Here is a 12,500-nt window from a genome sequence, read left to right on the forward strand (position 1 = left end):
TCTACTGAACAACTTAAGACTCTGACAGCCTGTCAGAAATGGCTTCGAGGATGCACAGAGACATGAAGAGAAAAAGAGTTCACTTTGGTAGGTTTCAGATCTGTTTCTGGAGATATAAGAAGGATATTTTAAAAAACATTTATACGTATATCTCTCTCTTTGATCTAATGTACATTGCCAGAATCACAAAGCTTCGTTTGATCTCTTTCTCCAAATGTGCACTTCTAGTAGATCATCACCACAGAGGCAGCAGACATGGACATTTGTCCCGCAATAAATTCATGCAGCTTCCGTATCCACGTGTGTACAAACCAGAGAGAAACCACACTTCAGACAGAGGTAAGTTGCCAGAAACTACTAATCAAGATGTTTGAATAAGAGTAAGTAATGTTTCATAATTAAGTACTAGTACCTAATTAATGAGCACTAGTATCTAATGAATAAGTACTAGTTTCTAATAAATAAGAACTAAAATTAATTTAATAAGTAATATTTCATGAATAAGTACTAATTAATAAGTACTAGTATCTAATGAATAAGTACTATTACCTAATTAATAAGCTCTAGTATCTAATGAATAAGTACTAGTTTCTAATAAATAAGAACTAGTATCAATTTAATAGGTAATATCTAATGAATAAGAACTAGTAACTGTTGGACTTCAAAGGGTCCAGCGCATGTTCAAAAATGGGTTCGGAGTCAATCTGTCAAAAATTATAAGTTTTATTTGCTCACGCAGGAAAGAAACTAAAAGTAACAACAGAGGTTCAACTCTGAACTCTCTTTCAGAGACACCTTTTATATCACAGTTGTTTGCTGTATCTAACTTCTTCTCTTAACAGTTGACATTTAAGGCAAATGTCTCCTCATAGCACACACACGGCTCATACACAAGCTCATACATCCTGTCATTCTCAGAACTCTCTGCATAGCCACAAACAGGATGTGTTGTCTCATGTAGCAGCCTACTACACTTTATGTGCACATAATATGGCAATTAACCTCTTCACATTTCACAGTAATTAACACTTTATAGGTTGATTGGTAAAGCCTTCTTATGCATGGAAAACATGTAAAAGTTTTATTTCAACTGAAAAACAACACATGACCAATGAATAAGTACTAGCACCCAATGAATAAGTATGAATAAGGCAAATTAACAAATTGAATTTAATAATGTTCAACTTAATTTTTTTGTTTAAATTCAGCCCAAATAAGTTGTTTACAACCACTTAACGTAAAAAAAATAGTAAATCCAAGGAATCATTATTAAATATTTTTTTTCAGTGTAGTATCTATTTAATAGGTACTAGTATCTAATAAAAAAGAACTAGTGTCTAATGAGTAAACACTAGTATATTTAAAAAAGCACTATATCTACAGAATAGGGACTAGAATCTAATGAATAAGTACTAGACTAGTTGTACTTATGTAAAAGATACTAGTATCTAAAAAATAAGGACTAGTAACTTGAAAACAGGTACGGGTTATAAATTAATGTCTAAACGGCTTGCCATACTAGTATCTAACGAATAAGTACTAGTATCTAATTAATAATAACTAGTATATATTTAATGAGTAATATCTAATGAATAAGTACTAGTATCTAAAATTAAGAACTAGTACCTATTTAATAAGTAATATCTGATGAATAAGTACAAGTACCTAAAATACAAGAACTAGTATCTATTTGATAAGTAATATCTAATGAGTAAGTACTAGTACCTAATGAATAAGTACTAGTATTAATTACAGGTATCTAATAAAAAAGAAGTAGTGTCTAATGAGTAAACACTAGAATATTTTTTTAAAATGCACTATATCTAAAAAATATGCACTAGTATCTAATAAATAAGTATTAGTAGTACTTCATGTAAAAAATACTAGTATCTAAAAAATAAGGACTTATAAATTAATGTCTAAATTAAATTAATGATTAAATTATCAATCTTTTCTGTTCTTATAGGGAGAAAGTTTCTCCATGGCAGGCCTTTTTTACGTGTCCAAACAAACCAACAAGCCCAGCCTCATATTCAACAAGAATTCCCTACAAACAAAGGTAACGTGGTGAAATTTCACCTTTTTCATTTCACTATACAAGAAAATATTCTTTTAGTTCACATCTCATGTATTTAATTTCACTCAGGTCTGGGCTCAGGAATCAAGAAACTTCTGAATATAATTATAAAGGACCTGCAGCCCTTAAGCTCTGTCAACATAGAAGCCCCTTTATCTCAGTCAAGTATCCGATGTGAACTTCAGAGTTTTTACAGGACAAAGCGGGTAGAAGTACAGCGTTCAGTCAATAAAGCACATAACCTTGTTCTCTCAGCTGAATTGTGGAGCTCCAATAAAAACACCTTTTACCTGACTGTGGCCGGTCACCTAATCAATGAAAACTGGGAACTGAAATCATATGTGCTCGATACGGCACATTTAATCCACAAAAGCACAGCTGAAAGTGTTGTGGAGCAACTTTTGAGGATTTCCAAAGAGTGGAACATCACTGAAAAGACTCAATTTGTGGTCACAAATGTTGACGGCATAAAAAGGGCCCAAAACAACATACGCAAATGGACCTTCATACCTTGTTTTGCTTTCACTCTGGATAAAGTTGTCAGGGAAACCCTCTCTGATTGGGAACTTTTGCTTAGGAAATGTCAGCAAATAGTTGCATTTTTCCACCAAAGTGACGAGGCTTCACAGCATCTCCAGAAACACCGCATTTCTCTAAAGCTCCAGTCAAGAGAACTGACTCAGTCCTCTGGTCTAAAATGGCTTCCTACCTTTTACATGCTGAAGACGATCTTAGAGCAGTGGCCAGCCATCTTTGAGGTTTTTGTGGACAAACGAGTTGATCTTTGCCTGAACGAGAATGAAAGAAAAATAGTTGATCAAATTGTAAAAGTGTTGGATGTTTTGAAGGAAGCCACACTGAAAGTAGGAAGACAAGGGTTCATCTCCATCTCAAATATTATACCGGTTGTCCAAATGCTGCAGGAGAGGCTGAGAAACCTGGGGATGATGGAAAACAGAATAGCACAGAAACTGTCTGAGAAGTGTGATTATCATATTGGCAAGATCAACCAAATCCTTTGGTTTAGAGTTTGCACAGCGCTGGACCCTCAGTACAAAACCAGCGTGTTGCGGGACTCCAGCATTGAAGATGTCAAAGCAGAAATCAAGAGACAAATGAGGGAATCTAAAAGTGTGTGTCATAAATCTAGAAGTGATGAGTCGGTCCTGCTAAACTACTGGGAGATGAAGGATATTTCAGGGAGTACACTTGAATTCTGGAGGAATCTACCAGAAGAGTTCAGAAAACTGTCATCAGTGGCCCGCAAGAACCTCTCAGTGGTCTCCACGGTCATCCCTATGGAGAATGTGCACCAGATGAAGGAATCTCAGATTATCAACAGGAGAAATTGTCTAGAGCCAGAAAATCTTAATATGATACTGTTTTTGAACAGCAACCTGTGAAGAAAACACAACACACACACACACACACTGTCATATGTACACAAAATGTAAACAAATGGAGCTGTGCACTTTAAAGGGGCTGTATGTAGAGTTGAGAAATATGTGCTATTAGTGACTAGTGATTAGTGTTGGCCATCAAAGAGATATAGTTCACCCAAAAATGAAAATGACCATATTGTTTAATCTCTTTGAATTCTAAAGAAGATAATTTAAAGAATGCTGGTTGTTAGTGCACATTGATGGATTTATTTTATTCTTTATTTTTGAAAAAGAAGAAACAACAAAGTAAATTAAAGCTGCAAGCAGCGATGAAAGGGACCTTGCACCCGGGCTCATCGCCGCCCAGGGGCCTTAGGATTACGGAACAGTGGACAATAATAAAGCTAATATATTTTAAAAATCTGATAAAATCACTGATTTATGCCAAACTTCCTTCTGTCAGCAGGTGGCACTATGACTAACTCAATACTGGCATGTAGATGCCTTCGGAGGACGAATCTAATCGAACCTGTGAATTTTCAAGCAGATCAGACATTGCTTGGCTGGGTTATAAGTACTTCCTCCTCCATGGCAAAACACTGCACTTAGGTCAGTCCGTTACAGACACACCCTTCGGCGAATAATAGATCAGGGGTCACCAATCTCGTTCCTGGAGGGCCGGTGTCCCTGCCGGGTTTAGCTCCAACTTGCCTTAACACACCTGCCTTGGTGTTTCAAGTATACCCTTAATTAGCTCGTTCAGGTGTGTTTGATTAGGGTTGGAGCTAAAATCTGCAGGACACCGGCCCTGGAGCCCTGCAGACCGTCAAATGTGTGAATTTTGAGGCAGATTGGACAATGTATGCCTGAGTTATAACAACTTCCTGTTTTGTGGCCAATCGTCAAAGTTTGAGAGGCCGCCACGAACATGCCCTTTTACAAAAACTTTAGATCTTCGCAATTTATCATCGCCAAGGCCTTTAGATGACAAAACCCAATTTTGCTGTTGATCTGGTAAAATCTCTAGGAGAAATTCGTTAAAGTACAATGCCTGGAAAAGGCAAAAACGGCACAACTTTTTTGTATAATTTGACGTGTATGCCAATTTTCGGATGTGTGTGAAATGTAGCTTTTTGCCACGCCCACTTCCAAAACCTATAGCAAACGTACATTTTCGGCACTTCTGGGCAAGCATGTTTGAACCCTGAAAAATGTGATTAATTTAGGAGATTAATAATTACAACAATATTAGTAAACAGAGCAATTCCAATAGGGCCTATACCAGAATTAAAGAATTAAATTAGGAACTGAATTAACTTTTGGGTGAACTTTCCCTTTAGGTACACTATAGAAATGTACTGGTTGCATTTACGTGCACAAGATGGTGAATGTGATTTTATGTGATATACTCACTCATGGCTAAGCTCTTTTTTTTGCTGTTTGATCAGAAGTTAAAAAAAAGAAAATGCAGCTATACTTATAACAAACATCCAGATGTTTACACACTATTTAATTTTTTAAAAGTTGATACCTGTAGCTGTACTAATAGAGACTGACCACAAGTTGGCAGTAGTTACTCGGCTATCTAAATTCTTAGCATTGTAGTTTTGCATTTGTCACAAGCATTTGACCAGGGGTGTCCAAACACACCTGAACCAGATAATCAAGCTCTTGAGGCAAGTTGGAGGTAAACTCAGCAGGACACCAGCCCTCCAGGACCGAGTTTGGACACCTCTGATTTTGAATAAATTTGACTACGGGCAATAAAATGTAAACCTATAATATAATAATGTTTTGGTTATGAAAAAAAAGAGACTGTAAAGGCTTTACTAAACTGTACTAATAGGGACTGCCCACACGATGGCAGTAGTTACACAACATAACTAAACTCTTAGTATCGTAGATTGGACTATGGGCAATATAATGTATACCACAAGATGGCAGTAGTTACACAACATACACAGCACTTGTCTCATGATTTTGACTATGGGCAATGTGTATAAAACTATAATATAAACTGTTTTAGTTACTTTTAATAAACTGCATGTATCTCCATTTTAATGTTATGTTTAGGTTCACCGCAGTATGTACTATCTGGAATATACTATTTGATTGTGGTATTTGTCAGATCTTATCCATCAGCATAATCAGTGCACTCTGCACATACTGGAATAACCTTGATATAGTAATATTTAGCCTGAGGATGATTATTAAGCATGTAAATCTACAGCACTGGAAAAACACAACATGATCCAACCTGTTTGGGATGCTAGTTTCACTCCTGACGATGGCTTCCATTGACAGTAATGCACATTGGTACAAATTAAGGCCCTCAAGTGAAGTTTGTCAGCTTTCTCTTTTATTGAAAAATATAACTGTTAATTATTTTGCAAGGGAAAGTGAGGCAGGTCGTTATATATATTATTTCAGTACAGAATGGTACAGACATTAAATGAAAAAACAATAAGATTGAAAGGGAATACCTGGAAATGAAAGAAAAGCTTTTATACTATGCTTTAGTGCTTTGTCAACCATTGTCTGTAGAAACTGTATGAAGATGTGGTGCTGTAAATGAGTACACAACTGTGCTCGTATAGTAATAAAGCAAAGAAACTAAGGTAACCTTTAATGCCATCATATATAGATGGTACAGTTTTCAGCTTAAGTAAAGACACTAAGTATTAACGGCCTGAAAGAAAACTACTGAAAAAATATAACAACTGTAGAGGGAGCTCTGGTTCTCTCAAAATCCATCACAGTCCAGCATTCCAGCTCACTTTCAGTCTCACAAATCCAGCTCTGGACATCTGGTCTTCTTCAAAAGAATGCAGCATGATATCCCCAATACACTTCCTTAACCCATACAAATTAATGACAACAAAAGGGAGCTCGAAGAAATTGGCACATTTGATTATCCTCAGTCTGTACTAGCAGACAAAACAGCATAAATGCAGCATTTCAACCAGATATAAGGCCTCTCATCCACCATTAATAAAGCCCTTTTCCAAACCGTTCTGAAAAACCCCATAGTGTTACAACATGTCTTGGTTCCTGTCTAATAATCATATTTATCGTACCTTACTTTTTCCTCTGTACAGACATGCAGATTGACAAATCATTGAAAACACTGACAAATGAGCAAGGAAATAATTTAGTTAATGAACACAAAGCCATAATAGAAATCGACAAAGGGAAGGTAAAGGCCACAGAGAACTTTATAAAGTCATGGATATAACCAATTCTACAAAATAGTGCTCTCTTCAGCTTTTAGTGTGCTTATATTGTCAGATTACAGGGCCAACACTGTTGACTAAACCATAATGTCAATCAAAAGACTCAAATATACATTAAATGAATAACTGAACATGATGTACATATATCGAGAGCGGAACACTTTTAAATTATCTCCCCCAAAACCTTAATGTGATAGAAACAGGTTTGCAATTAACACTCACTAGGTTACCAGATCTTTAATAAATGTCTTTGTTATGCTTTATGTGGTAAACTAGAATCTTTGAAGGTGTTAAACATCTTGCTAGTATTAGCGCAAATTAGCTAACTGCTAATATTTTTTATTGCTAGCTTGTGAAAGTCTCGCAATCGAGACCTAAAGGTGGAGTGTGTGATTTCTGAGGCACTAAACTGAATTCCAAAAAACAAGTTTGAAATATTTACACACGTACCATTGAGCAAACATATGCCCCGCCTCCAAAGTCTTATAATTGGTTGAGCCAATATTACCGTCCAATGTCATTCTACTTAGTTCCAGGAAGGAATTTAGTGTTGGTGTAGCTAGTTGCACAGAAATCACACACTTCATAAAGGACAGTTATGCGAAAGCTTTACATCGCAAGGTGGTCAAGTTTACTTGTTGATTTCAAATCAAGTACATTTACAAAATGGTACACTCTCAGAAATAAAGGTGCGTGAGCTGTCACTGGGGTGGTACCTTTTCAAAAGGTACACATTTGTACTTAAAGAGTCCATATTGGTACCTCAAAAGTATTTTCTAGTACCTACATTTTTTATTATAGAAACACTTTTGTACTTTTTAGGTACTAATATATACCTTTGAGTACCTTTTTGGTACAAATGTGTATCTTTTGAAAATGTACCACCCCAGTAACAGCTCGCGCACCTTTATTTCTGAGAGTGTATGGCACTAACTTACAGAGTAGCACTAACTTACAGGCTCATCACTGGATTTTGATCTCTCTTAAAAAGCCTAACAAAGAAACACAAAGGCCTACAAGAGTCATTCAGAGATGAAAACCCTCTAGAGCCACTTCTGCTGATGAGCAAGGGTTTGAAGTTCGAGGCACTAAGCTAGACCCTGAATAAAAGATACGCTCTTCATCTCTGAGCCTATACAACAATAATCAAATAGCACACTTCTCGGCCCTCTTAAGATCAATCCTCATTCACACAAAACCGGAAAAGTCATTATTGGTTCAAATTTCTTCCGCCAAGTAATGCAACGTCACCACAGCTTTCGGTTTCTGTATTCCATCAACCAGATTGAAGAATTTCATGTGACCTGACAGGAAATCCTCGTAAACACACAACACAGACCGTAAGACAAAGTCCAGATCTGAAACATGAACAAATCTCAAGAGAGGGGGAAAAAATAGCGCATGCCAGACCTAAAGCAATCTGCTGAAATACGTTTCTGGCGTTCCATTCATCACTTCATCATTTACACTGTAGTATACAAAGCAGAAACATAGGATACAACTTAAAGATAGAATCCACAACTGTGAGGAAACTTAAGACTGTTGGCATTAGATTGTAGTGTCAGAGTCCAAAAGGCATAAACAAGCTGTATCAGAGTACTGCGTCGATAATGGGAGAAAATCTGAAGCTTGGTTCCACACAAACCTCCTGTATTGGCATTCCCAGCGGTCAACACTGGAATTCATTAATGATGCTCACGGGACTGTAATTACCATTTGAAATGGAATCCCCTTGCCTCGGCATATGCAAACATACAAGCACATTCCTCTCACAGCTGCAGCGGCTCTGGTGAAAGTTACAAGTAACAGAGGGTTTGTTTATCTGAACTAGGAATTGTATTCAAAAAGCATTCAGCAAGGGTTAAACGCAAGTTTTCCCTTTGATCTCCATTATAAAGTCAGTCCTCCATGTCAGTGCGGGAGCTTTACATATATCAATTGAACTGACCAATCATCTTTATACGGTTCATTTTACACCCTAATCTCTTCATCCTCATCGTCCTCATCCATATAGGAGAAGTCTGTGTCGTCTTGGACTCTGGGCGCGCTGTACTTGATGTTATCCATGTTGCCATCATAGATCAGATTGTGAGGTTTTTCATCCAGCACTGTGGATCCTGAACTGGACACAGAACAGCTGTCGAGGTGTTGGTGGTTTCTGGTTTGGAGCTCTGGAGTGTAAGGGTTAGTGCCCGGCTTTTGGCGTGGAGGGCGAGTTGGAGGAAGAGGGTCCTCCTCTTCCACCTCATTAGGAGGACTTTGGGGTGGCGATCCACGTCCTTCACTACTCTTCCCCTCTTCAAAACCCAAGTCATCATCATCAAAGCCTTTCTTTTCCATCACACTCAGGATGTCTCCAAGCATTGAAGGACCCAGGTCAATATGGAAGGACATGATAGACTCAGCGTGCTTCATGCCTCCGGTGTAAGGAGCCGATGGACGCAAGTCAGTCAGCTCACCGAAATTCTTCTCATCCAACTCCAAGTCTGACACAGCAAGAGCCGCTGCTCCATTAAGCGGCTTCCCGTCAAATGTCTTCACATCAGTTTCTGGAAGTTTCTTCAGTGGGCTTGAGGACACGCTTTTGGGAAGGTGCATTCCAGTACCTCGTCCCGAGTCCTCATCATTCAAATATGGAAGTGAGATTGCGTTCTTCACATAACTCGGCGAGCCACTTGGAGGTGCCAGTTTGGATTTCTCAGGCTTGTCACGATTGACTGACTGCGAGCGTTTGCTGCTTCGGAATGTACGGGAAAGGAGACTCTGTTTAGGCGAGCTCTGCTGTACCTCTGGCTCTTTTGGTGGCTCCCCGGAGCGAGTACTAAGAAAAGAGGTGTCCCCAAATGCGTCGCCTCCCCGACCTACGTGCATTGTGTGACGGAAGTCTCCCAAAGGTGCGCTGATCATCTCTGCAGTGAGGTCGGCACGTGAGCGCCGCTTTGACTGGGATGACGAGGAGACAAGCTGCTTTAGAATAGGCATGATGATTGCTTAAGTACGGTCCACAGAAAAATTAAACCACAGAAGTCTTTTCTTGTTGAGAGATGGGTCACTCTTTCTACTGGCGGTATAGATCCAGGACAGTGGTCAGGACAAAAACTCTTCCAAAAATTTAGGTTGTATGGCCATTTTTGTTCTTAAAGTGGATCGTCCAGCTGTCAACATCTGCAAGCTGACCTGTAACAGAAGAGGAAAGTCATGGTGAATGTCATTTTATTTTAGAAGAATTGCCTTTTAATGCCTAATAGTACATTTTAGAACTACAGTCCAACCGTCAGCTGATGGAAAACATTACAAGTAGGAATTTCTGGAGACTCTGGACCGCTGATGCTCATGACATCACCTGTTAAATTTATGTCCAGTTTAGTTTTAAACAGTTTAATTATAACGGAAACTTGGCCTTGAGAAAGAAGAGAGGGGAAGCATTTTACCACTAAAGCCACTTGAAGTATTACATAACACAAAAACTGAGAGGTGGAAAGGGTTGAAAAGGCATTGCGTTTCATCCCAAATGTCACAAAGCTTTATATTGTTCTTTGAGGAAATGCGGGCTTGAAAGGGTGACACGTTGCACGAGTGTAGATTTACAGATCTCCTGTTACAGACAGATTTACTCTTGCATTGTGGTCAGCACACCACCACATAAACAAAAGCTCTGTACACTTTCAGCTTAGCTTGCTATGAACTTTTGAACCGATATTAAGCAATAGATAAATCTGGTATTAAACTGCACAAAGTCCTAAGACTTTGAAAAAATAAATGATCAATATTTTCTGTTAATGATAAAGTGGGTATTGGTATTCTAAATGATGCTGAAGAACCAACAGACAATAACAGCAGACTCAATAAAAATACAGTGCATATAACGGGCAGTAATGTGGTCCAAGTCCCAAATCCCAATCACAAATCCCCTTTATTTATTTCCAAATCCACATTCACTTTGTGATTACATAACCATGAGCTAAGAGGATCCTGGAAGCACAGCACTGTAAAAGGTTGCATTTCTTTTTAAATTCAGCTCCATCCAGAGCAAAATTCTCTGTAGTATGCGCCAGACTCTTATATCACAAGGAAATCTAGACCTTTACTCTCTGTTTTACTCCACTGCAGCTGCCTGAGATTTTCCTTCCAGAGCCAGTGCTGACAAGGTACTTTTTCCTTTTCACTAGACAGGTTTCTTGCAATTTTTTACCCTCCTTTTGACTGCACCTTACTTCTCATAAGTGACTAGGCATGCAAATAAAAGACTAGTGATTCTACTTCCAATATAGTATTAGCAAAAAATTATAAGGAACATCAACAGCAGTCAACATTTGAAGTGGATTTCAATAGTTTTTCAAAATTGTCCTAAGGCAAGAATGGATGTTGTTGCAGGGTATATGCAGGAATCCTAAATGTAACTTCAATACTTTAAGACTTTAAAGATCTTTTGGGAATATTTTAAAACCTCATCGTCACTTCAACTTCTAATCAGTATCAAACCATTAACCTAATAAAGAGTTGTTAATAAACAGTTGAAGTTATATAAATCAATGGAGCACAACAATGCAACAGAACTCCGATAAGCTCGGAAGAAACAAAGCTTGAAAGAATAAATTATGTGGTTGTTTACAGCGACAGGCTTCAGCCACTGTTTAAACTCGTCTTTCTCCCTCCAGGAGTACGCAAACATACGTTTTTCCATTTTGCCATCGGTTTTGCGCTATGGTTTTGCTACAAGTGGAGAGGATCACATCACCTTCCCGCGTTTGTTGTAAATTATGTGACATCACCCGGACGGAGGATGCCGGACGCGCCCTGGCCCGAACCAGTCGCTTGCATTGACCACGCCGTGGCTAATATTAGGAGGAAAATAAATATATTTATGCTTTTTTGGAGTCAAACACTTTAATTTAAGACCTCGTAAAACCATGATTAAGACATTTAAATCCCTTTTAAGGGCCTTCATTTTATTATAATTGATTGATTAACTTTTAATGCTTTTTAAGACCCTGCAGACACCCAGTGTTGAATAGTTTTAGGATAACTTTGATGAAAGGTTTTGGTCCACAAAGGTTGACTACTGCTACTGTACATGTGTGTGTTTTTTTATCAATAATAACAATTACAATATCAAAGACAATCAATTTGCCATATTCTATTTGAAACCACCCTTTTCATTTAGTTTTTAGTCTCTTTTCTCTTTTCTTATACAGCAGCATATTGCAGGTCTTGGAAGACTAATGATGGTTGTATGATGTATCATCCTATTGTAATGTCACTGTAGACGTTATTAAAAAAAGCCTAAAAAGGAGAGAGAAAACGACTTGACAACATAATTCAAGTGCTCTTTGGGTTCACTGTGAACTTTCTGATCCCCAGCTGGTCGCTGTGATTTATGGCCTACTAATCTGATTATCTGCTTCTTTACACACAGTGGGCCCATTAGCCTAAAATGACCACCAACAGAAAACAAAAGACTTAAGACGCATCACTTGCTGAAACCAACTGTGATCAAAGACAACAAACAGAATCCTTAAAAAATATTGCCAGATTGCTTCAAAACAAGGATGGAAACAGCTACGTACAAATGGCAGTCTAGACAATTTGTTCACAATTCTCCATGTTTTTCAACATGACTTCATAACCACCCCCGGGTTTGCGTGCATGCCATCTGGATGAATGAGATCCAGGCAACAATATTCCAAAGACACGTCACCCCACCAAAACATTTGCATCTCTGACAACAAAAGCCCATTGAGCGACTGTAGCTGTGAGAGAACAGAAGAGGGTTTGATAAACGATAAGCTCTCCACTTGAGTCAAAGAA

General features: G+C 38.2%; 2 protein-coding genes across 4 annotated transcripts in view; one reads left to right on the plus strand and one right to left on the minus strand.

Annotated features, from left to right (window-relative positions):
• Positions 1-5,514, plus strand: part of si:ch211-152f22.4 — a 6,596-nt gene extending 1,082 nt beyond the window's left edge. The window contains exons 1-4 of one of the 3 annotated variants that reach the window (XM_073918817.1): positions 1-87; positions 229-339; positions 1,967-2,059; positions 2,147-5,514. The exon at positions 1-87 is cut by the window's left edge and continues 61 nt beyond it. In XM_073918817.1, the coding sequence (XP_073774918.1) occupies positions 39-87; positions 229-339; positions 1,967-2,059; positions 2,147-3,480 (1,587 nt within the window). In that variant the 5' untranslated portion in view covers positions 1-38 and the 3' untranslated portion in view covers positions 3,481-5,514. The remainder of the gene's footprint in view (positions 88-228; positions 340-1,966; positions 2,060-2,146) is intronic. The other 2 variants (XM_073918818.1, XM_073918819.1) reach the window with 2 other exon arrangements.
• A 282-nt stretch (positions 5,515-5,796) lies between these two features.
• Positions 5,797-12,500, minus strand: part of cdc42ep4b (CDC42 effector protein (Rho GTPase binding) 4b) — a 42,799-nt gene continuing 36,095 nt past the window's right edge. The window contains exon 2 of the mRNA XM_003199641.7: positions 5,797-9,869. Coding sequence (XP_003199689.1) covers positions 8,664-9,674 — 1,011 coding nt within the window. The 5' untranslated portion in view covers positions 9,675-9,869 and the 3' untranslated portion in view covers positions 5,797-8,663. The remainder of the gene's footprint in view (positions 9,870-12,500) is intronic.

This window comes from Danio rerio, chromosome 12 (genome assembly GCF_049306965.1).
Source record: "Danio rerio strain Tuebingen ecotype United States chromosome 12, GRCz12tu, whole genome shotgun sequence".
NCBI lineage: Eukaryota > Metazoa > Chordata > Actinopteri > Cypriniformes > Danionidae > Danio > Danio rerio.